Consider the following 26,506-nt stretch of genomic DNA (forward strand, 5'->3'; position numbering starts at 1 on the left):
GGTCTCATTTCCACATTGTCTCGGCATTGAGAAAGGTTGGTTAGGTTATGTGTTCAGTCTGGAATCTGGCCAATGAATGGTTGGATTGAGTACTAGGCTACTACACTCTAATCTGTGATAGTTGACCCTGCTTTGACCTTCTGGATTATTCTGAAAGGAGTGATGATTTTTGTTACTACAGTACATTCCCCTTTTTAAAGGGACAGGTTCAAATGGCACATGATCTATGTGAAGATAACTGAAGCCAGATATACTGTGCTGTATGTCTGGTGCTACACTTTCATATTATTGATGCTGTTCCTGAGTCGTTTACATTATAGAAATAGCAGGAAAGGGTTAAACCAGGTGTAGAACAGATTGTACCCTCTGAGCAGCAAACACACATGGTAGGAAAAGAAACGGAGAACAATTGTCAGAAAATGGAACATAAATACAAAAAATCGAATGGGATGAATGTGTAGCAGTGTGTTGCCTCTGTCAAGCAGATCATTGTGTCTCAATGACACACACACTCTCTCTCTCTTTGTCTGACTGGGGGGTCCTGTGGGGAGGGTGTTTGGCTGGGTGGCCTGGGCCAGGGACCAAAAACAGGCAGCCTCTCTCTGCATCCATCCAGACAAATGTAACTAATCAGCTAAGCGGGAGCTCTCAGTCAAACAGGACTATGGCTGTCAGTCAGGGTTAGCGGCTGCCGAGCGCATTTGAATATGTGCATTACAATTCCACTTCGCAAATATGGACAAATTGGAGCTCTGCGGCTAAATTTAGGGAGCGTGAATAGAATGTGGCAAGCGTGCTGTCGCACTGTCACTCAAAAAGCCAGTGACACGCCTGGCATAAGCTAAAGGAAGGGGGGGTGGGGCTTTTTAACTCGCAGCCACTGTCTTTCAGAAAACTTCATTCTCTGATGCTTGTTGGGGGGCTGAAAGCCTTATGTATAAGGACCTTGGTAATCAGTGCTGAATATGTGATTTGAGATGATGGAGGAGGGGAGTTGATTATCTCACCTTAATCAGGCAGGGTCCAGACATAAAGAGGCAAAGCTGATGAAGAACATCAGCTGAGTCTCGTATAGGGGCGTCTCGTCCAATCAAATCAGCTGTCTCATATAGGGACGTCTCATTTTCCTCTTACATAGTCTGAACAACAGTAGTAGTCAGACTCAATCACAGCCTTCGTCATCAACCACAATCAAAGTGGAGAGGCTGGCACTTAATCACAAGTAAATAAGTAAACGCAAACTAACGCATGTCGTAACACAGACCACTCTACTCGTCCCTTGGGGAGGTTTTAGAGATGGGACTCAACAGGTGTTCCCCTCCACACTCCTCCCTCCTCTCTCCTTTTTTCCTGATTAGTATTAACACTGTATACCTGCATCTCCTGCATATATCACACTGTAATATTTAGTCCGTTCATATTGGGACAGCATAATCTTTTTCCACTATCCATGACTGTTTTCCTTTAGTTGTCCTGCTCTGTGCCTGGATAAAGATCTATGTTTGAGGGCGTTTTTCACTACAGCACATCATCTAATGAAAGATCTTAATTAGATCTCCTCTGTGCCCAGAGAAATATAGATGCAATAATCAGTCTTCACTCCTATCTATCGGTTTTGCTTCCATTCTATGAGGCTCTAGGACACTTTCCGCCTTTGTCATCCATCCTCCTTTTGTTAGTCAACTTTGAAATCCTCACATCCTCTGAAGGAAGTCTTGAGTTGCAGAGTTGAATAACTATTCTCGTGCTCTTGGAAAGAGTCACTGATCGCAATCCCCCTGTGATGAGAGCAGAGAGCGAGGCTGCTTTCTTCTCCTGTTGAGGCGTGTCATTACACGATGAGGAGAGGCGACCGACTCCATCCATTACCTCAACCTCTCCATCACATCACGGCCCCCTGAGTGATTCTGTTGGCTCCTCTCTCTCCGACACCTCACTGCTTTATGATGCTGTTAATCTTCTGACGGCCACGACCATCTACACACCACGTTTTTTAACTCTACCTTCCACCTCCTTTCCACCAATCCATCCAATTCAAACAAACTTGTACGAAATAGAGGTAGGACAATGTCTGGCTGCTTTACAGCATCAGCTGTGGAGTGTAATCTGAGCTAGATATGTTAGATGCTGCTTCTGTTTATTTCTGTGAGGGATATTGAAGCTGAGGGTGGACAGTGATGTCTAAAGTAAATGCCCTGGCCCTAGACGCTCTCTGTCAGTGATGTAGAGTCATGGGTGAACAGTCATGGGTGAACAGGGAGTACAGGAGGGGGCTGAGCACCCTTATAGGGCCCCAGTGTTGAGGATGTCTAAAGTAAATGCCCTGGCCCTAGACGCTCTCTGTCAGTGATGTAGAGCAGGGGCAGTCATGGGTGAACAGGGAGTACAGGAGGGGGCTGAGCACCCTTATAGGGCCCCAGTGTTGAGGATGTCTAAAGTAAATGCCCTGGCCCTAGACGCTCTCTGTCAGTGATGTAGAGTCATGGGTGAACAGGGAGTACAGGAGGGGGCTGAGCACCCTTATAGGGCCCCAGTGTTGAGGATGTCTAAAGTAAATGCCCTGGCCCTAGACGCTCTCTGTCAGTGATGTAGAGTCATGGGTGAAAAGTCATGGGTGAACAGGGAGTACAGGAGGGGGCTGAGCACCCTTATAGGGCCCCAGTGTTGAGGATGTCTAAAGTAAATGCCCTGGCCCTAGACGCTCTCTGTCAGTGATGTAGAGGCTCTAATGAATGTTGAAAAGGTGTGAAGAGGCCAGGTCCTTCTACACCATCACCTCACTGTGGACGAAGTGCTGAACTTCTGCAGTCAGTCTTCACTGCAGCTGCTGCTTCAAACTATCTCTTCTAAGAGTTGCTCTGAAAGCCTGTTCTAACCATCAGCCTGTATGCTAATGTGTAGAAGGAGGGAGTCAGCAGTCATATGCCAGGTGAGAGGAGGAGGGAATGAGAGGGTCAGCAGTTTTACCTGCCTTATGAGCATTCTTAAAAATACATAGAAAAATACATTTTCAGTAAAACATCAATGTTTTAGCATTTCATTGCACGTGTTAATGGAAATGTCAGTAACTTTTTATTCTTGTCCTTGATTGGTCCTCTATCTGCTCTTTATGATTGACTTGATGCTTGCTTGCCAAACAGGCTGGTTTGAAAAGTGCCTCTACATCATAAGCTGAAAAAGAGGAGAGAAAACGTTAGGGAGAGTGGATGAAGCTAGACTAAACCCCCCTGTTGATGACAGACAACCTTTTTTCTTCATGGTCTCCATCATCTGTGAAACAGCCCACCTGTTTCCCTCCTATTGTCATTGGTGTTTTATCAGCACTTCACAGCCCAAGCAGGCAGAAGAAGTCGGCCCACTCCAAACGTGTCAAGGTGTGTGTGTTTGTGTCTCAGTGTGTGTGTTTGGGTCTCAGTGTGTGTGAAAGAGAATCTTTCAGCGGCAGGCTGACAGCTGACATTCTCAAAAAGGGGTAAGCAGGAAGGCCGGAGGCATTTGGAGGCACAGGAATGGAGAAGAATTATCAATCTGGATCCATGAAAGACGACAGTGCCTAAACAGCAGCATCAGCAGCTGCAGACTGACTGAGAATTCCCCAAGTCAGCGACTGGCTCCCTGCACAGATAGAAAACTCATTGCATTCTCTCCTCCATCACCATCAGGCCGTGCCGTTCGCTGGTGTGTCATTCCCATTTCTCCACTCGGCGCTCTCCAGAGACTGCTTTTTCATATTCATGGATTCGGCCTGGGAATTTATGTACTTGAGATTGCAAAGATGCCTAAATCTCTGCCTGGACCGACACTATTCTATCCCCTAAACCAGGGGTAGGCAACTAGATTTACCATGGCTGATTTTTGTCTGAGCGGATGGTCAGGGGGCGGGAACATCATTATAATGATTTGTGCAATGCAAACTGACCACAACTAAGCCCAAAAATAGATTGTACTTTGATTACGTTGAGACACGATCACATGCCTTTTTTTATCGTGGGAATAATGGGAACAGATTTCCTAAATTAAACTCATTTTTAGCTGAAGTCCTGGTGATTTTAGTATTTTCTGACCAATAAACTAAAATCCAGCTGCCGACGCCTGCCCTTAGCTCTCTAGCTCTGAGCACTGAGTACAGTTTCTGGGTGGAGAGGAGAGGTAAAGACCAGGCTTGTTTAAGCCCATGCATTGTTTTGTGTTCATTCCTTTGTAACACCTACTGAACCTCTCCCCTCCTCTCCTCACGACACAACTCTCCCTCGTGTCCCTCGTCTCCCTTTCCACCAGTGCTTCACAGATGGAGCTTTTCAAATTTACACAAATAATGAGACAACGTTTGGTGTTGTAACTAACTGCACCCTCCAATCCCCCTGTGATGAGAGCAGAGAGCGAGGCTGCTTTCTTCTCCTGTTGAGGCGTGTCATTACACGATGAGGAGAGGCAACCGACTCCATCCATTACCTCAACCTCTCCATCACATCACGGCCCCCTGAGTGATTCTGTTGGCTCCTCTCTCTCCGACACCTCACTGCTTTATGATGCTGTTAATCTTCTGACGGCCACGACCATCTACACACCACGTTTTTTAACTCTACCTTCCACCTCCTTTCCACCAATCCATCCAATTCAAACAAACTTGTACGAAATAGAGGTAGGACAATGTCTGGCTGCTTTACAGCATCAGCCGTGGAGTGTAATCTGAGCTAGATATGTTAGACGCTGCTTCTGTATATTTCTGTGAGGGATATTGAAGCTGAGGGTGGACAGTGATGTCTAATAAAATAACATTTTATTGGTCACATACACCTGTTTAGTAGATGTTATTGGTCACATACACCTGTTTAGCAGATGTTATTGGTCACATACACCTGTTTAGCAGATGTTATTGGTCACATACACATGTTTAGCAGATGTTATTGGTCACATACACCTGTTTAGCAGATGTTATTGGTCACATACACCTGTTTAGCAGATGTTATTGGTCACATACCTGTTTAGCAGATGTTATTGGTCACATACACCTGTTTAGCAGATGTTATTGCGGGTGTAGTGAAATGCTTGTGCTTCTAGCTCCGACAGTGCAGTAATATCTAACAGTTTCACAACATATACTGTACTCAAAATACACGTAAATCTAAGGAATGGATCAAGAATATATATACACTACCATTCAAAAGTTTGGCATCACTTAGAAATTTCCTTGATTTTTAAAGAAAAGCACATTTTTTGTCCATTAAAATAGCATAAAATTGAATCGAAAGACAGGGTAGACATTGTTAATGTTGTAAATGACTATTGTAGCTGGAAACAGCTGATTTTTAATGGAATATCTACATAGGTGTACAGAGGCCCATTATCAGCAACCATCACTCCTGTGTTCCAATTGCACATTGTGTTAGCTAATCCAAGTTTATCATTTTAAAAGGCTAATTGATCATTAGAAAACCCTTTTGCAATTATGTTAGCACAGCTGAAAACTGTTGTTCTGATTAAAGAAGCAATAAAACTGACCTTCTTGAGACTAGTTGTGTATCTGGAGCATCAGCTTTGGGGGGTTCGATTACAGGTTCAAAATGGCCAGAAACCAAGCACCTTCTTTGGAAACTCGTCAGTCTATTCTTGTTCTGAGAAATGAAGGCTATTCCATTTGAGAAATTGCCAAGAAACTCGTACAACGCTGTGTACTACTCCCTTCACAGAACAGAGCAAACTGGCTCTTAACAGAACAGAAAGAGGAGTGGGAGGCCCCGGTGCACAACTGAGTAAGAGCATTAGAGCATCTAGTTTGAGAAACAGACGCCTCACAAGTTCTCAACTGGCAGCTTCATTAAATAGTACCCTCAAAACACCAATCTCAACTTCAACAGTGAAGAGGCAACTCTGGGATGCTGGCCTTCTAGGCAGAGTTCCTCTGTCCAGTGTCTGTGTTCTTTGCCCATCTTAATCTTTGCTTTTTATTGGCCAGTCTGAGAAATGGGTTTGTCTCTGCAACTCTGCCTAGAAGGCCTTGATAGCTTTGCACACTCTTGGCATTCTCTCAAACAGCTTCATAAGGTAGTCACCTGGAATGCTTTTCAATTAACAGGTGTGCCTGTTAATTGAACTGTATTTCTGATCAATTTGATGTTATTTTAATGTACAAAAAAATAGCTTTTCTTTCAAAAACAAGGACATTTCTAAGTGACCCCAAACATTTGAACGGTAGTGTATGTCAGAGCGGCATTGTACTAAGATACAGTGGCATAGTATAGAGTACAGTATAAACATATGAGATGAGTGATGCGATATTTACAAACAGGTAAGGTGACTAAGAAACCGTAGAATAGTATAGAATACAGTTTACACATATGAGATGAGCAATGCAAGATACGGAGACTTTATTAAAGTGGCTAGTGTTTCATTTCCTTAAAGTGGCCAGTGATTCCTAATCTATGTCTATAGGCAGCCCCCTCTGATGTGCTGGTGATGGCTGTTTAACAGTCTGATGGCCTTGAGATAGAAGCTGTTTTTCAGTCTCTCGTTCCCAGCTTTGATGTACCTGTACTGACCTCGCCTTCTGGATGATAGCGGGGTGAACAGGCAGTGGCTCGGGTGGTTGTTGTCCTTGATGATCTTTTTGGCCTTCCTGTGACATCGGGTGGTGTAGGTGTCCTGGAGGGTGGGAGGTTTGGGCAGACTGCACCACCCTCTGGAGAGCTTTGCGGTTGTCAGCGATGCAGTTGCCGTACCAGGCGTGTGATACAGCCCAACAGGATGCTCTCAATTGTGCATCTGTAAAAGTTTGTTAGGGTTTTACGTGTTAAGCCAAATTTCTTCAGCCTCCTGAGGTTGAAGAGGCACTGTTGCGCCTTCTTCACCTCACTGTCTGTGTGGGTGGACCATTTCAGTTTGTCAGTGATGTGTACGCAGAGGAACGTGAAGCTTTCCACCTTCTCCACTGCTGTCCCGTCTATGTGGATAGGGGGGGTGCTCCCTCTGCTGTTTCCTGAAGTCCACCATCATCTCCTTTGTTTTGTTGAGGTAGAGTGAGAGGTTGTTTTCTTGGCACCACACTCCGGGGGCCCTCACCTCCTCCCTGCAGGCTGTCTCATCATTGTTGGTAATCAAGCTTACTACTGTTGTGTCGTCTGCAAACTTGATGATTTGAGTTGGAGGCGTGCTTGGCCACGCAGTCATGGGTGAACAGGGAGTACAGGAGGGGGCTGAGCACCCTTATAGGGCCCCAGTGTTGAGGATGTCTAAAGTAAATGCCCTGGCCCTAGACGCTCTCTGTCAGTGATGTAGAGTCATGGGTGAACAGGGAGTACAGGAGGGGGCTGAGCACCCTTATAGGGCCCCAGTGTTGAGGATGTCTAAAGTAAATGCCCTGGCCCTAGACGCTCTCTGTCAGTGATGTAGAGGCTCTAATGAATGTTGAAAAGGTGTGAAGAGGCCAGGTCCTTCTACACCATCCCCTCACTGTGGACGAAGTGCTGAACTTCTGCAGTCAGTCTTCACTGCAGCTGCTGCTTCAAACTATCTCTTCTAAGAGTTGCTCTGAAAGCCTGTTCTAACCGTCAGCCTGTATGCTAATGTGTAGAAGGAGGGAGTCAGCAGTCATATGAGGAGAGGAGGAGAGAAAGAGACAGAGAAAGCAAGAGAGAGTATTCAGTAAGAAGGATAGAGGAAGGCAGGAGGAGGAGTGAAGATGGAAGGCCTGTTGTCTGGTGTCAGAGAAGGGGAGATGGAAAGAGACAGTAGAAGGATAGGGATGGAGGGAGGAGGAGAGGGGGAAGATGGAAGGCCTGTTGTCTGGTGTCACAGTGGAGAGAAATGGACAGAGTAATTGCGTTGTTCCAGGGCCTGAGAGATCCCTTCAGCCATGACACACACACACACACACACACACACACACACACACACACACACACACACACACACACACACACACAGACACAGAGGCTCACGTGCCTGTCAGGAGGCATAAAGACAGCAGGAGCTGAAAAAACCTAACTCTCAGCAGACAAGTTGAGGCAGCCTGCTAGCGCAAAGCCCAGCCTGAAAATGACTGGAGAGAAAGACGTACAGGCAGATCATCTATCAAGGGAAGCAGATGAAACTGCAGGGAGGGAAAGATGTCAGATGGACGGAGAGAATAGAAGGAAGGCAGAGAGAGATGGAGACTGAAGTGCTGCTGGCTTGCTGCTCATAAAGATGGCGGGTGATAAATGTGAGCAATGTTGATGGTTTCCATGGCTGCACTTGGCCATCCATTGTTTCGGGATGTGTTGCCAGTGCTGATGGGTAGTCCAACCATGGGTGGTGGCAGACAAGGGGAGAGATGTGCTCTCTCCTCTGACCCACTGGGTGTTAACCTTGACTCCTTTCTCCTCTCTCCTTTCTCCCTTCTCTTCTCTCTCCTATCTTCTTCTCTCTCCTATCTTCTCTCTCCTGTCCTCTTCTCTCTCCTATCTTCTCTCTCCTCTCCTCTTGTGTTTGAAAGTCAAAGTTTCAAAGCTCAGTGTGTGGCCTTGGGAAGGACCTGGCATAGGTAGTGACATTGGCGACATGTCCCCACACACCCCAACAAATGAGCGCGGACTTGCAGCTTACATGCTACACTACTCGACACTCTCTTCAGACTCGGCAAACGATGATTCTGGGCCCTTACAGTGAATGCTCTTGAGATTTGTCCTCTAAAATGCTTTCACGTGTTGCTGATCTCTTTTCTCTCTCCTTTTTCTCTCCTTCCAGATGGTCACAAGAACAAAGAAAGTATTCGTAGGAGGATTATCAGCGAACACAGTAGTTGAAGATGTGAAGCTGTATTTTGAACAGTTTGGCAAGGTAAGGCTTATTTGGAAGTGATGTCCTCTTGTCCTGAGCCATTTCAAGATGATAGACTAGCGGATGAGGATGTTCTGTGGCACTCTAATTGGCAGTCAATAGCCTCATCAAGTCTCTGATAGAGATCTGAGGAGGTCGACAGACTCATTCCCTGGGATCTGTCTGGTTCCTACACTGTCTGTGGAGGCTGGTTGTTTAGATGAGTCTCCCCCATGTAGTCATATCCTGCTGAGTGTACCATAAGACCTGTTTTGTCAGTTGTCAGCCATGTAGGGGGACTGATTCCATTGTTATTTCTGAAGTGTCTGTTTTAGCTTCTCCTTAGCATTGTTTGAATATTCTCCTTATATTACAGAGAAGTTAGAGACACAGCCAGGTTTTGATTGAGTGGCCTGGGTTTTCCTGGCTCTCTAAGGCCTTGTTTGAATATTTAGAAAATTCATCCTACGTTTTATATATATTTCCACACTGAGGTTGAAATAATACTGGGAAATTGTTAACATTATGATAGTGCACTTTTAGTGTAAGAGCTGTTTGAAAAGACTGCCTGAAATTTCAGCCTGTTTTGGCGGGATGGAGTTTTGGCCTGCCTGGTGACAGTTAATAGACCAATAAGAAAGACAGTTCCAAACCTTTCTGCCAATAACGGCTGGTTTTCAGTTTTCTCCTCCCCACTCAAACCACTCCCAAACAGTCCTAGATAAATTCTTGCTTGATAAATGGCTCTCTGCTTGTCAAGGTTGTGCGCTACTGGTAAGAAGTCAGGTGCAGGAGAGCAGAGAGTTGTGATCAGGCGCACTTTATTTGGCAGAAGCACAAAAGACCGACGCAGCTGCGTCAAAAAACCTCCAGCCAATGGCAAAAGTGAATAAGCGCGAAAAACACTCACAATAATGCAAATGTATGACAATAAACATACTACGGGTCAAAACACGATACCCGGGGAAAAACCAGTCTGGCGCGTAACACTAAACACGTAGCAAAACAATTCAGAGGAATATATATATATATATATAGTATATACTGCTCAAAAAAATAAAGGGAACACTTAAACAACACATCCTGGATCTGAATGAAAGAAATAATCTTATTAAATACTTTTTTCTTTACATAGTTGAATGTGCTGACAAAAATAATCAATGGAAATCCAATTTATCAACCCATGGAGGTCTGGATTTGGAGTCACACTCAAAATTAAAGTGGAAAACCACACTACAGGCTGATCCAACTTTGATGTAATGTCCTTAAAACAAGTCAAAATGAGGCTCAGTAGTGTGTGTGGCCTCGGCGTGCCTGTATGATCTCCCTACAACGCCTGGGCATGCTCCTGATGAGGTGACGGACGGTCTCCTGAGGGATCTCCTCCCAGACCTGGACAGTCTGTGGTGCAACGTGGCGTTGGTGGATGGAGCGAGACATGATGTCCCAGATGTGCTCAATTGGATTCAGGTCTGGAAAATGGGCGGGCCAGTCCATAGCATCAATGCCTTCCTCTTGCAGGAACTGCTGACACACTCCAGCCACATGAGGTCTAGCATTGTCTTGCATTAGGAGGAACCCAGGGACAACCGCACCAGCAACCGCACCCGCACCAACCGCACCAGCATGTGGTCTCACAAGGGGTCTGAGGATCTCATCTCGGTACCTAATGGCAGTCAGGCTACCTCTGGCGAGCACATGGAGGGCTGTGCGGCCCCCCAAAGAAATGCCACCCCACACCATGACTGACCCACCGCCAAACCGGTCATGCTGGAGGATGTTGCAGGCAGCAGAACGTTCTCCATGGCGTCTCCAGACTCTGTCATGTCCGTCACGTGCTCAGTGTGAACCTGCTTTCATCTGTGAAGAGCACAGGGCGCCAGTGGCGAATTTGCCAATCTTGGTGTTCTCTGGCAAATGCCAAACGTCCTGCACGGTGTTGGGCTGTAAGCACAACCCCCACCTGTGGACATCGGGCCCTCATACCACCCTCATGGAGTCTGTTTCTGACCGTTTGAGCAGACACATGCACATTTGTGGCTGCTGGAGCTCATTTTGCAGGGCTCTGGCAGTGCTTCTCCTGCTCCTCCTTGCACAAAGGCGGAGGTAGCGGTCCTGCTGCTGGGTTGTTGCCCTCCTACGGCCTCCTCCACGTCTCCTGATGTACTGGCCTGTCTCCTGGTAGCGCCTCCATGCTCTGGACACTACGCTGACAGACACAGCAAACCTTCTTGCCACAGCTCGCATTGATGTGCCATCCTGGATGAGCTGCACTACCTGAGCCACTTGTGTGGGTTGTAGACTACGTCTCATGCTACCACTAGAGTGAAAGCACCGCCAGCATTCAAAAGTGACCAAAACATCAGCCAGGAAGCACAGGAACTGAGAAGTGGTCTGTGGTCCCCACCTGCAGAACCACTCCTTTATTGGGGGTGTCTTGCTAATTGCCTATAATTTCCACCTGTTGTCTATTCCATTTGCACAACAGCATGTGAAATGTATTGTCAATCAGTGTTGCTTCCTAAGTGGACAGTTTGATTTCACAGAAGTGTGATTGACTTGGAGTTACATTGTGTTGTTTAAGTGTTCCCTTAATTTTTTGGAGCAGTATATATATAAATATATATATATATATATATATATATATATATATATATATAAATATAAATGCAGTGTGATTAGGGAATGTAAACCAGGTGTGCAGGGAAAAGACAAAACAAATGGAACAATGAAAAATGGAGCAGCGATGGCTAGAAGGCCGGCGACGCCGAACGCCGCCCGAACAAGGAGGGGAGCCGACTTTGGCGGAAGTCGTGACACTGCTAAGATCAATTTTATTTATTTTTTCATTTGTGATTTTAATTTATAACAATCACAGTAAGGTACTTCTTTGTTCCCCAGAAATTATTTGAATTTGGACCTCTAAAGGATCCTACCCCTCTTTTTTTAATTTTCGCTTAAAATGACATATCCAAATCTAACTGCCTGTAGCTCAGGACCTGAAGCAAGGATATGCATACACTTTGAAGTTTGTGGAAAAGTGAAATTAATGTAGGACAATATAACACTAGATCTGGTAAAAGATAATACAATCCCAAAAACTTTTTTTTTTTTCATCAGCGTGAAATGCAAGAGAAAGGCCATACTTTCAGATAGGAGTCCAGGTGTAATTTGGATTTTGGCCACCAGATGGCAGCAGTGTGTGATCCACTGAAGATTTACATTACTGCACAATATTTTGTATCAAGTCTGCCAGGAGTTAGCCCAAATGTGCCGAATTGGTAAATTAATACGTTTTCAAGTACATAACTATAGAGAACATTAAAAAAATGCATCTTTATTTTATAGATATACGTCTTGTTAATCCAGCCGCTGTGTCAGATTTCAAAAAGGCTTTACGGCGAAAGCACACCATGCGATTATGTTAGGACAGCGCCTAGCCACAAAACACCATACAGACATTTTCCAGCCAAGGAGAGGACTCACAAAAGTCAGAAATAGTGATTAAATGAATCACTTACCTTTGATCTTCATCTGGTGGCACTCCCAGGACTCCATGTTACACAATAAATGTTTGTTTTGTTCGATAATGTCCCTCTTTATGTCCAAAAAAACTCAGTTTTGTTGGTGTGTTTAGTTCAGTAATCCAAAGGCACAAAGCGCGCTCTCAACATCCAGACGAAAAATAAAAAAAAGTTCAATAAAAGTTCGTAGAAACATGTCAAACGATATTTAAAATCAATCCTCAGGTTGTTTTTGTCATAAATTATCAATAATATTTCAACCGGACAAAAGGTTACTCAATAGAAAAGAAGAAACAAGAAAGGCGAGCTGGACTCATGTCTGGAAATTTCCACTGTCCACTCATTGAAAGTGCTGTATCTCCCTCATTTTTCAGAGTAAAAGTCTGAAACAATGCCTAAAGACTGGCAACATGTAGAAGAAGCCATCGAGATCGTGAACTGGGTCCTAAGTCTTTATATGGTGGATAGGCTTTCAATGGAAAAACAGCCTTTCAAAATAATAGCACTTCCTGGATGGATTTTCCTCAGGTTTTTGCCTGGCATATCAGTTCTGTTATACTCACAGACATTATTTTAACAGTTTTGTAAACATTTGTGTTTTCTATCCAAATCTACCAATTATATGCATATCCTAGCTTCTGGGCCTGAGTAGCAGACAGTTTAATTTGGGCACACTTTTCATCCAAAATTCCGAATGCTAGTTAACCAGGTAGGCTAGTTGAGAACAAGTTCTCATTTACAACTGCGACCTGGCCAAGATAAAGCAAAGCAGTGTGACACAGACAACAGCACAGAGTTACACATGGAATAAACAATAAACAAGCCAATAACACAATAAACAAGTCAATGACACAGTAAGAAAATAAATAACGTCTATATACAGTGTATGCAAATGGCGTGAGGAGGTAGGCAATAAATAGGCCATAGTAGCGAAGAATTACAATTTAGCAGATTAGCACTGGAGTGATAAATGAGCAGATGATGATGTGCAAGTAGAGATACTGGTGTGCAAAAGAGCAGAAAAGTAAATAAAAACACTATGGGGATGAGGTAGGTAGATTGGGTGGGCTATTTACAGATAGACTTTGTACAGCTGTAGCGATCGGTTAGCTGCTCAGATAGCTGATGTTTAAAGTTGGTGAGGGAAATGAAAGTCTCCAAAATGCTATGGTAATATTTTTTTTTGCGTACACATCCCAGGAATGTCATACATGATGGATCGTTAGCTTATACGCTTACTTTCACACATCTAGATGGCCGGGCGGGGTGGGTGTGGAGCCAGAGACAGCACTGGGGTCAAACTGTGGACTCCAGTTCCTACATTTGAACATAAAAATGAATTTTATCAAACAAAACTACGCTACATTTTATCTCTGGGACCCTCAGGATGACAAATCAGAGCAAGATTACTGAATGTAAGTACATTATTTACCTTCAGAGGTGAATGTATCAAACCAGTTGCCGTGGTAAAAGTTTTTTGTTGTTGTGCACTCTCCTCAAACAATAGCATGGTCTTTTTTCACTGTAATAGCTACTGTTAATTGGACAGTGCAGTTAGATTAACAATAGAACGTCATTCTAGTCACATTAGCGCATGTTAGCAACAACCGTCCTGGCTTAGGGACACCCATCTCATAGAGGTTATTAAGAAACGGGCCACATGGTTCCTGTCCTGGAAGCCTCTAGATCTCATCTCTCCTGGGTTAGAGGAGGCCCAATCAAACTGACTGACAGAGAGGGGCTGGATCCTGGCCCTATACCCCCCCCCCAGGTCACCAGACTGGACCCATGGCCGCAGGGCCCCGTCTTGTCTGCCCGCACTATTGCCCCCTCTCTTTGTGTGTGTGTGTGCTTGTCAGTGAGGAGTCCATCTGAGTGAATAAAGCAGTTAATTAGCCAGTGTTCTCTCAGAGAAATGAGAGCAGACCTGTACCAAGCACAGCAGCTGTGTTTTGGAGGGAAGAAGTCAGAAGTGGAGGGATGGATTAAGGGAAGAAGTCAGAAGTAGAGGGATGGAGGGAGGGAGGGAAAGAGGGAGGTAGGAGGGTGGCTGGAAGTGAGTTGTTTGAAATGTAAACTCTGGGAATCCATTTGCAGCCTGCTCTTGATGACTCCCATGTCAGCACTACTGATACCTGTGTGTGTGTGTGTGTGTGTGTGTGTGTGTGTGTGTGTGCACATGTGCGCTCGTGTGTGTATTAATGTCTGAGTGTGTGTCAGTGTGTGTGCGTGTGTCAGTGTGTGTTTCGCATTTGTGTTTTGTTTGGTGCGGATCCAGAATTAGCCAATTAGCAGAGAGTGCTGCTGGCTGTGTGTGCTTCATGGGGGTGGGAAGCAGGTGGTGTGGGGAACCAGGGTCATAGGATCTGTCTTCTCACAGACTGTGCTCTCCCAGACCTAGCAGGCTGCTGTGAGTGTGTGTGTACTGCTATGACAGAGTGCTCTCCAGAAGAGAGGCCTTTCCTCCCTGTTTTATGCGTCAGCCCCAAAGTGCATCTTAAGCAGAGGAGCCCTAGGCTACAGGAAGCTGGATGTACTGTACTGAATGAGTCTGTTTAAATGGACCAGGGACACTGCCACCTCTGTTTAGATACAGTCATCTACATTTCAGTGCTACACTATGTATTGTCTTAATTCAGACCAGAGTGACTGTCTTTTGGGATATTATTTGCATATGGTACTTGCATATGGTCTCCTTCCTCTGCCCTCCAAGAGTTGTGCTTTATCAGCTAGCTATACCCATTGTTATAAACCTAAAGCAGTCTTGACAAAGTGGACAATTCTCTCTCAGGAGTTTTACAGTTGGGGCTAAACGACATGGGGACGGCACAAGTTAGATGATTCATCTTCATGATTATGCAATGGGGCACTCTTAACCTCTACCCACTTCCTGGCGTAATCTTCCAAATTAGCAGAAAAGGGGGGGCCCATTCACCCCACCTCCCCCCTCCTCCCTCTTGCATTGTTAACACCCAGAGCAGGCTAATTAGCCTGGCTTGCTAATGCTTAGTCATACATACCTTTGTTATAATCGGCTTGGAGTTTGTCTCAAAACAAAGTGCACTTATCTAGCTGAGCTGCAACAACTCCTGCTTGGGTTGTTGATCCTGCTCTGACCTAACCTTTCACCTGTTACCTGTCATCAGAGATACTGTACCTCGACTTTACTTCGAGACAAACCCAGTGTTTAGTTTAATTTGGCCTGTCATAAACAACAGACATATTACTATTATTTGTGGTTATATAATGTTTTATCTTAATGTACTGTTCTAATGTGTGAACCTGACTTTATAGAAATAGAATCCATTTAGGATTCTTAGACTTTTACCTCTGGCCCAAAAACATTCTCTGCACAGTACAGCAGAGCCTCCAAAGTTAAGCAGTGAGCTAAAAGGTAAATTGTTTAATATGGTTGAATCCTTAAATCAAGCTATACACTCCTTTTCCCAATTCCCTGCTGGAGAAGGAAGCAGGGGAGTAAAATCCTTCTCTAGGGGTTACTGAGGGGAGTAGACTCCTCATCTCTAGGGGTTACTGAGGGGAGTAAAATCCTTCTCTAGGGGTTACTGAGGGGAGTAGACTCCTCATCTCTAGGGGTTACTGAGGGGAGTAGACTCCTCATCTCTAGGGGTTACTGAGGGATGTAGACTCCTCATCTCTAGGGGTTACTGAGGGGAGTAGACTCCTCATCTCTAGGGGTTACTGAGGGGAGTAGACTCCTCATCTCTAGGGGTTACTGAGGGGAGTAAAATCCTTCTCTAGGGGTTACTGAGGGAAGTAGACTCCTCATCTCTAGGGGTTACTGAGGGGAGTAGACTCCTCATCTCTAGGGGTTACTGAGGGAAGTAGACTCCTCATCTCTAGGGGTTACTGAGGGGAGTAGACTCCTCATCTCTAGGGGTTACTGAGGGAAGTAGACTCCTCATCTCTAGGGGTTACTGAGGGGAGTAGACTCCTCATCTCTAGGGGTTACTGAGGGGAGTAGACTCCTCATCTCTAGGGGTTACTGAGGGGATGTAGAATCCTCATCTCTAGGGGTTACTGAGGGAGTAGACTCCTCATCTCTAGGGGTTACTGAGGGGAGTAAAATCCTTCTCTAGGGGTTACTGAGGGGAGTAGACTCCTCATCTCTAGGGGTTACTGAGGGGAGTAGACTCCTCATCTCTAGGGGTTACTGAGGGGAGTAGACTCCTCATCTCTAGGGGTTACTGAGGGGAGTAGACTCCTCATCTCTAGGGGTTACTGAGGGGAGTAGACTCCTCATCTCTAGGGGTTACTGAGGGATGTAGACTCCTCATCTCTAGGGGTTACTGAGGGATGTAGACTCCTCATCTCTAGGGGTTACTGAGGGAAGTAGACTCCTCATCTCTAGGGGTTACTGAGGGGAGTAGACTCCTTCTCTAGGGGTTACTGAGGGAAGTAGACTCCTCATCTCTAGGGGTTACTGAAGGGAGTAGACTCTTCATCTCTAGGGGTTACTGAGGGGAGTAGACTCCTCATCTCTAGGGGTTACTGAGGGGAGTAGACTCCTCATCTCTAGGGGTTACTGAGGGAAGTAGACTCCTCATCTCTAGGGGTTACTGAGGGGAGTAAAATCCTTCTCTAGGGGTTACTGAGGGGAGTAGACTCCTCATCTCTAGGGGTTACTGAGGGATGTAGACTCCTTCTCTAGGGGTTACTGAGGGATGTAGACTCCTTCTCTAGGGGTTACTGAGGGGAGTAGACTCCTCATCTCTAGGGGTTACTGAGGGGAGTAGACTCCTCATCTCTAGGGGTTACTGAGGGAAGTAGACTCCTCATCTCTAGGGGTTACTGAGGGGAGTAGACTCCTCATCTCTAGGGGTTACTGAGGGGAGTAGACTCCTCATCTCTAGGGGTTACTGAGGGGAGTAGACTCCTCATCTCTAGGGGTTACTGAGGGATGTAGACTCCTTCTCTAGGGGTTACTGAGGGAGTAGACTCCTCATCTCTAGGGGTTACTGAGGGGAGTAGACTCCTCATCTCTAGGGGTTACTGAGGGGAGTAGACTCCTCATCTCTAGGGGTTACTGAGGGGAGTAGACTCCTCATCTCTAGGGGTTACTGAGGGATGTAGACTCCTTCTCTAGGGGTTACTGAGGGGAGTAGACTCCTCATCTCTAGGGGTTACTGAGGGGAGTAGATTCCTTCTCTAGGGGTTACTGAGGGGAGTAGACTCCTCATCTCTAGGGGTTACTGAGGGGAGTAGACTCCTTCTCTAGGGGTTACTGAGGGGAGTAGACTCCTCATCTCTAGGGGTTACTGAGGGGAGTAGACTCCTCATCTCTAGGGGTTACTGAGGGGAGTAGACTCCTTCTCTAGGGGTTACTGAGGGGAGTAGACTCCTTCTCTAGGGGTTACTGAGGGGAGTAGACTCCTCATCTCTAGGGGTTACTGAGGGGAGTAGACTCCTCATCTCTAGGGGTTACTGAGGGAAGTAGACTCCTCATCTCTAGGGGTTACTGAGGGATGTAGACTCCTCATCTCTAGGGGTTACTGAGGGGAGTAGACTCCTTCTCTAGGGGTTACTGAGGGGAGTAGACTCCTTCTCTAGGGGTTACTGAGGGGAGTAGACTCCTTCTCTAGGGGTTACTGAGGGGAGTAGACTCCTCATCTCTAGGGGTTACTGAGGGGAGTAGACTCCTCATCTCTAGGGGTTACTGAGGGAAGTAGACTCCTCATCTCTAGGGGTTACTGAGGGGAGTAGACTCCTCATCTCTAGGGGTTACTGAGGGGAGTAGACTCCTCATCTCTAGGGGTTACTGAGGGGAGTAGACTCCTCATCTCTAGGGGTTACTGAGGGATGAAAGAGGGGAGTAGACTCCTCCTCTCCAGTCCACGGGATTAGTTCTGTGATGATTCTGACCTCTGAGTCACCCTGATCAGAATGCTCTTCATAGCCCCAGAGTCAATGAGTGAAACTGAATCTCCTCGTTAGGATTGAAAACACAGTTGATTCAGGGTTGGCCATAGCTGTCTCACCCCTCTGTGTAATCACAGTGAAGTTGGAGCTGTCTCACCCCTCTGTGTAATTACAGTGAAGTTGGAGCTGTCTCACCCCTCTGTGTAATCACAGTGAAGTTGGAGCTGTCTCACCCCTCTGTGTAATCACACTGAAGTTGGAGCTGTCTCACCCCTCTGTGTAATCACACTGAAGTTGGAGCTGTCTCACCCCTCTGTGTAATCACAGTGAAGTTGGAGCTGTCTCACCCCTCTGTGTAATTACAGTGAAGTTGGAGCTGTCTCACCCCTCTGTGTAATCACAGTGAAGTTGGAGCTGTCTCACCCCTCTGTGTAATCACACTGAAGTTGGAGCTGTCTCACCCCTCTGTGTAATCACAGTGAAGTTGGAGCTGTCTCACCCCTCTGTGTAATTACAGTGAAGTTGGAGCTGTCTCACCCCTCTGTGTAATCACAGTGAAGTTGGGGCTGTCTCACCCCTCTGTGTAATCACAGTGAAGTTGGAGCTGCCTCACCCCTCTGTGTAATCACAGTGAAGTTGGAGCTGTCTCACCCCTCTGTGTAATCACAGTGAAGTTGGAGCTGTCTCACCCCTCTGTGTAATCACAGTGAAGTTGGAGCTGTCTCACCCCTCTGTGTAATCACAGTGAAGTTGGAGCTGTCTCACCCCTCTGTGTAATCACAGTGAAGTTGGAGCTGTCTCACCCCTCTGTGTAATCACAGTGAAGTTGGAGCTGTCTCACCCCTCTGTGTAATCACAGTGAAGTTGGAGCTGTCTCACCCCTCTGTGTAATCACAGTGAAGTTGGAGCTGTCTCACCCCTCTGTGTAATCACAGTGAAGTTGGAGCTGTCTCACCCCTCTGTGTAATCACAGTGAAGTTGGAGCTGTCTCACCCCTCTGTGTAATCACAGTGAAGTTGGAGCTGTCTCACCCCTCTGTGTAATCACAGTGAAGTTGGAGCTGTCTCACCCCTCTGTGTAATCACAGTGAAGTTGGAGCTGTCTCACCCCTCTGTGTAATCACACTGAAGTTGGAGCTGTCTCACCCCTCTGTGTAATCACACTGAAGTTGGAGCTGTCTCACCCCTCTGTGTAATCACAGTGAAGTTGGAGCTGTCTCACCCCTCTGTGTAATTACAGTGAAGTTGGAGCTGTCTCACCCCTCTGTGTAATCACAGTGAAGTTGGAGCTGTCTCACCCCTCTGTGTAATCACACTGAAGTTGGAGCTGTCTCACCCCTCTGTGTAATCACAGTGAAGTTGGAGCTGTCTCACCCCTCTGTGTAATTACAGTGAAGTTGGAGCTGTCTCACCCCTCTGTGTAATCACAGTGAAGTTGGGGCTGTCTCACCCCTCTGTGTAATCACAGTGAAGTTGGAGCTGCCTCACCCCTCTGTGTAATCACAGTGAAGTTGGAGCTGTCTCACCCCTCTGTGTAATCACAGTGAAGTTGGAGCTGTCTCACCCCTCTGTGTAATCACAGTGAAGTTGGAGCTGTCTCACCCCTCTGTGTAATCACAGTGAAGTTGGAGCTGTCTCACCCCTCTGTGTAATCACAGTGAAGTTGGAGCTGTCTCACCCCTCTGTGTAATCACAGTGAAGTTGGAGCTGTCTCACCCCTCTGTGTAATCACAGTGAAGTTGGAGCTGTCTCACCCCTCTGTGTAATCACAGTGAAGTTGGAGCTGTCTCACCCCTCTGTGTAATCACAGTGAAGTTGGAGCTGTCTCACCCCTCTGTGTAATCACAGTGAAGTTGGAGCTGTCTCACCCCTCTGTGTAATCACAGTGAAGTTGGAGCTGTCTCACCCCTCTGTGTAATCACAGTGAAGTTGGAGCTGTCTCACCCCTCTGTGTAATCACAGTGAAGTTGGAGCTGTCTCACCCCTCTGTGTAATCACAGTGAAGTTGGAGCTGTCTCACCCCTCTGTGTAATCACAGTGAAGTTGGAGCTGTCTCACCCCTCTGTGTAATCACAGTGAAGTTGGAGCTGTCTCACCCCTCTGTGTAATCACAGTGAAGTTGGAGCTGTAGTTTGGCTGCTTGTTCTTCTCCTGCAGATGAGTAGAAGGCAGAGGGCACAGACCAAAGACAACGTCCTCACACCCCTCATACTGCCCAGGAAGGATTTCAAATGAATATATTCAGAAAAATATATTTGAATTGGTCATTTTCCTTTTTTGTCAAAATAGTAATTGATTATTTCAACTAAGGTTATTTGTGGAATTGTGTTGATTCTGTCTCTTGGGGGTGAGAATGGCTTTGCTTTATCTACCTCACAGACCCACAGTGTATCAGCTAACCTCCTTACCCATACCTCTCTTAACCTAACCTGTTCACAACCTTTAATGATGGCCCCATAGTGGAGGTCTGTCAGCTTTTGACTTAACCTGTTCACCACCACCTCCACTGGGCTACATGCCAGCCCAATAACAGCTTGCTGTTTAGTCCAGGGCCTTGTGATTCTCTTACAGAACCAGGTTGTGAATACCATTTTGGCTTTGCCTTTAATACAAGGTTAACATGTCTTATTTGACTGGTACACAGCACCGGGGAACTGCTGCGCTGTTGGCTGCTGTTAGCTCTTCTTACAGTTTACTGATCTGTAAAGCAGGTTTGTTTGGTACCCAACTGACTCCTCCTCCACTCTGTTCCCCCTTGCGGTTGCAGGGCTGGGCTGCTCTGTGGTTTTAATCCTGGTGAAATCACCAGCGGTTACGGCTTGTGCCTGTAGAATAGAATGAATGAAGCGAGAGCTAACTGAACCTGCCCGTTCAGTGGAGAGAGAGAAATAACAAGACAAATGATTTAATATTCTCTCTAACCTTTGTTTGCTCTGGGTACTGGCAGTGTTTCCTGTAGTCAAGAGGGATGGTTTTTAAACACTCACTTGGGAATAGGAAGTTGCCTCTTGGCGATGTTTTCCATTGTAATTTCTTGCCTGCGTGTATGGGTTAGCCTATAGAGATGATTGGTCTTTCGGTACTAGCTGCTAGGAGGCCATTCAGAGGGTGTGCACTCCACCTCAGTTGTATCCCAGCTCTTAGGGGCAATGTCCTCCTCAATGTCAAACCCTAAGAGTCTATCTATGAGTAGTGCATATGTGGCTCTGGTCAAATGTAGTGCACTACAAAGGGAATAAGGTGTAGTTTGAGACTCAACCTGTTCCATGATTTTCATCAGGTCATTAACCATTCAATTAAATGGCCCCTCACAGTCCACATTCATTCCCCAAACTCATTCTAGCTCACTAATGGTCATCCTAACTAATGGCTTTTCTCCTGAAAGTCCCTGAGCTCTGAGATGATTTAGTGGGTGAGAGGACAGGCCTGCAGGTCTTATGGAAGTCATCAGGGTTGTGTCCCTCATGGTTTGTTATCAGCAATTGTGAAATTCACCGCATATTCACATAAGTAATCCTAATGAACAAAATTCAGCACTCTTGTTATTTGATGTCGATATACTAAATGTTTTTGGCTTTGGTTTTACAACCCATAGATCTCCTGGTCAGTGGGATTCAGGGTCCCTCAGTCCTCACTGTTATGGTTTGGCGTCCATGCAACGCTTTAGACCGGTAAATCCTCCTAGATTCCTCTAGGGTAAGGCGGGATTGCCTCAGAACAAAGTCATTGGGTCATTGGTATAAAACACCTGTCAGTTCTACTCAAAGACCCAAGCTGTTTAAAGAGCATTGAATGGATTGCTGGCACCCGTTCACTTGGCTAAATCTCATATAGATAGTGGACGACAATCTTTGGTGATTGGTGGGGAATGTGGAGTGATGCAGAAGGAAGGAGAACGTCTGTTTGAAGCACACAAGGTAAAGCATTCTCTGCTCTGAGATTGCCCACATTTTGAAGATTTTGTCAAAGGGATCTGGCAGAGCTTTGGATGAGCTCAACTTATCCGGCTTCCGCAGTGAGTCTCCTCCTGTCAGATAGCATTGGCTTGTCTCGTCTGTCTCGCAGCGCCCTGAAGGAGAGAACAGATTACGATCGGCTCAGGCATGAAGTGTGCCAATTAAATCAGACCGAGGAGCTATTAGGATTTAAAGAAACAGGTTCTTCCTCAGAATGGCATTTCCTCCCATCCACTAGCGCCACACGAAGCCCTGCCGAGACGGCCCCAGACTCGTAATAACTTTCCACCTGGGGGCCTATACCTGTGATCTTCAACCAGGGTAAGGAGGCATCCAAGATATCCAGGCTGAAATAAGCCTTCCCTGCCAAGGCTGCTCTGAACACCTGCAAAGCCTGGCTCTTTCTCTTTCTCTGCTGCTGGGAGCCGGCAGTAAGGAACAGCAGGTGGCTGGTTCTCTAGCGAAGCTGCAGAGAACCATTCAGTAAACACTGGCTTGAGTGACGGGCTCCCTCTCAGGCTCCACTCGACCTCAAAAGTTGAGGCGAAACACGATTATGGTGTCGTATTTCAAGCTATGGTGAGCAGTGACCTCAAGAGTTGAGCGTTCTGTTTCTGTCCTATTGTTGTCTTTTACAGTTAGGAAAGGACTAAGACTGTACAGAGATACCTGTGGTCGCCTCGAGTGGAGGAGCTAAGTTAAAATCAACATTTGAGTTCTCAGCGGGAAAACAGACAAGAAAAAGAGGGAAAGAAAATGATCCCGCTAGGTTGCTTCTTAAGCCTTACAATCCCACCTCCCCTCAACACACACACACACATTCTGATCGTACAACCGCAACAGCATGGATAGTGCACACTGGCAGCCTGTGATGGCTCATTTAGAAAAAAGAAAAACCACCGTTTCCCGTTGGAATAACTGCCTCCCACTCAAAGCACTTTTAAAACACCGCAAATGGCTTTGTTTTTTTCTCCCTCCCTCCCTCCCTCCCTCCCTCCCTCCCTCCCTCCCTCCCTCCCTCCCTCCCTCCCTCCCTCCCTCCCTCCCTCCCTCCCTCCCTCCTTGCAAGGTAGGACTTGTTTTTGTCTGTAGCTTGATGCAAAGGCTTAATGAAGCCTCAAAGGTATTGAACATCATATACAATTACTGTGCTTACACAGCGGAGAAGGAGTGTATAACACACACAGACTCAGCCGGTACGGCGCGGTGCGATGCTCCAGAGCCCCAGCATTGGAACAGCTCCAGCACAGTCACGACTGACGCGTCAGACTAAAAGACAAGACGGATATTAGGAGGAGCGTTCACTATGAAACACTCACTCTCAAGACCTTCTCTTTAGCCGGGTCTAATTAATGTTAACAACAGCAGAGAGGGTCTGTTTTAATAGACATGTATAGGGTTTGGAGGAATGGGAGTGCAGCGATGACAGAATGATGCATGGTAGCTAGCTAATCAGTAAAGGCTAGTCTAAAGTGTTAAGATGCGTTATAAAGGTCTTGTGTAATTTCAGCCAGTAGTTTTGAAAGTAGCACTCAGGAGCCAAAACGGGTCCCCGTAAATTGTGCACAGTTGTGTACAATGTCATCCATTTCATATTATATTTTACCTCGTGCAAAAAACATAATAATACATATATTTAAATGTTCCTGCAATTCTTCTGATATGTTACGAATCCCAATTCTTACAATATGTTATGAAATAAATATGTAAGTGCTTACAATACTGTACAATCTCTTTAAGGGCATGAATGTGAGAACTGGTCCATTGCCGCCCCTCACTGAATCTCATCTCATCTCTGCTTTCCATTGTTGATATACCCAGAGACTGTCATTGATAAATACTTTCAAGTCAGTATAATTGAGATACTGTGGATAGATAGATTGCTGCATAGGTTAAAATCTGACATACTGCAGATCTACACAGGCTGGCTAGATATACAGTAGATAAGGCAACAGGAAGCACGCACACACGTACTGTCTATGGTCTGCTGCTCCTGTACTGCTATATGTAAATGTCTTTTGGTGAGCTCTCCTCTTAGTGCACATTCTCCCCATAGGAGTCAAGTGCACGAGGAAAGGGGTGAAGGACTCGCAGGCGGTGCACTAATTAACTGAAATGCCAGCGCATTACGTGGGTTTTAATGAACTTTCAAAACCAGAGCTCACTCCAAGGGGTGCCCCTGCCGGGAAAAACAGTGATGACACAGTGCCGGTCGTCAGAGTGGTCCAGCATACACAATGGGGAAGGAACGTTCAGGCTCCTACTCCCGCTGCTGTTAGGAGAGTCTTCCTGGGGGAGAGTGTAGAAGAGAAGCAAGGTCGACTACGACAACCCTTGACCATCTCAGTGTTGTGTCTGGGTCTGGGAACACAGGCCACATCACTGTCACACACACAGCCAATCCACATCAGCCTCTGATAAACAAGTCCATAGGCTGTAGTTAATGCATTTTCACAGGTTAACGATAAAATGGCAGGAAATGGAATGCGTTGTATTTTTTGCCCAGTTATTTTTGATGATATACCAATTAATGCAACAACGACATTGTATTGACATCATATGACGTCACACACAAAGTGTATTATTTATTAGCAACATGATCATACCAACTGCAGTGCAAATCATTTTTGTACGTGCAAATACTAACATGTATCAGATGAGTTTTTTCCCTGTTAAAATGGACATTTGTACGTAGACAAGGTAAAGCATTAGCCTCCTCTATCCCCTCCTGCTATGTAATGAAACAAGTGTGTTAGAGAATGATGAGCCAATGAGGCAGGCTTCTCCACCTCAGTACTGGCTCTGCTCCCAGATACACCACCTTTAGATGTGATATGAAGAAAGATTCACTGTCTATTAATACGAGCAGAAGATTCTCTTTACATTCTTTAAAATGGCCCATTCATCCTCCTCTTATATTAGGGGTTGAAATATCACCTGCTGTAGTTCTCTTTTTGTTTTCTCATTGTGTGTGAATGCTTTTCACATCTTCTGCCACTTGTAATTAACAATACAAAACAATACTGATGCTACAGCTCCTCAGAATGTTGCCCTGATTTGTCATGCTGTTGCCTTTTTAATCCAGAAACATAAAAAACAGATTGCAAGTTTAAACAACAGGATTCTCGACTTGATCAACCTGTCTCTCTGGCGTTTCTCAGGAAACATACCTCAATGAAAGAGTGAATAATTAAACGGGAGGAGGAAAAAGGAGAAGAAAAAAGGCCTAACAAGCTTTTTAATTTCCCCAACAGCAGGTGGTTTTCATCCATCTGAGAGTAGTTACAGACAGCTGGTGAGACTCCACTCCAGAGAGAGAGATAATGTCTGTTAGTGTGTCTGTGTCTCTCTGTGTGTGTTGGGAGGACATGTTGGCAAGGGAGCTGGTGGTCTCTGCACACTGTCACCCTCTCACCCCCCCCCCCCCCCCAATGATCACACATTGCCGCTCTGCCCTCTGAGGTTGGCACTGCCCACAGGTGTTTGACCTTTGACCCTCAACCTGATAGCTAGCGCTCAGAAGCCCCTGGCTCAGTGGAGTACCTCTGCCTGCCTGACAGTTATAAAAAATGCCCGGTCAGAACAAAATAAAGATCAGTCATGCTTTTGTAATCCTTTGTAATCCTCTGTAGTCTCTGCCTTATGGCAAAGCGTGTTGTCTTAACTTGGATACAGCGACTGAGGGACTGGCATAAAGTCTGAGAAACACCACCTGTTACAACAGGAAAAGTGTCACTAGATATAAAGGCAGAATAACTGAAAACATTATGGACATGGAGCAAGACTACCTACATTGAGACTAAATAAATAAAGTTAAATTACCCGTGTCCAGACCTTTCATGTCTGTTTAGGCCAATGACTGTCTTCCTCGATGTCCACCCTATGGAACGACAGAGCTCTGTAGACAAACCAGCACCTGTCCACCTTTCTGTGTATGTGTCTTTGGGGGAAAAACAACATTGACACTAAGTGTCGAAAGGCGACTAAATCACTCGCATCAGGAGGTGAATGAGAACAAAGCAAAAGGTCCTTTCGTTCCCCTCAACCCTCAACCTCTCCCAACATCTTCCCCCAACCTCACCCAACTCTCCCCTTACGCTCCAACCTCTCCCCTCACCCCCAACCTCTCCCCTCACCCCCAACCTCTCCCCTTACGCTCTAACCTCTCCCCTCACCCCCAACCTCTCCCTTTACGCTCCAACCTCTCCCCTCACCCCCAACCTCTCCCCTTACGCTCTAACCTCTCCCCTCACCCCCAACCTCTCCCCTCACCCCCAACCTCTCCCCTTACGCTCCAACCTCTCCCCTCACCCCCAACCTCTCCCCTCACCCCCAACCTCTCCCCTTACGC

General features: G+C 46.1%; 1 protein-coding gene across 9 annotated transcripts in view; it reads left to right on the forward strand.

The window, feature by feature from the left end:
* LOC106613081 (RNA-binding protein Musashi homolog 2) overlaps positions 1 to 26,506 on the forward strand; it is a 326,713-nt gene that overhangs the window by 57,550 nt on the left and 242,657 nt on the right. For all 9 annotated transcript variants that reach the window (XM_045724688.1, XM_045724689.1, XM_045724690.1 and 6 more), the window contains exon 6: positions 8,725 to 8,817. In XM_045724688.1, the coding sequence (XP_045580644.1) occupies positions 8,725 to 8,817 (93 nt within the window). The remainder of the gene's footprint in view (positions 1 to 8,724; positions 8,818 to 26,506) is intronic.

The sequence above is a fragment of the Salmo salar genome, chromosome ssa09, assembly GCF_905237065.1.
Source record: "Salmo salar chromosome ssa09, Ssal_v3.1, whole genome shotgun sequence".
Taxonomy (NCBI): Eukaryota; Metazoa; Chordata; class Actinopteri; order Salmoniformes; family Salmonidae; genus Salmo; species Salmo salar.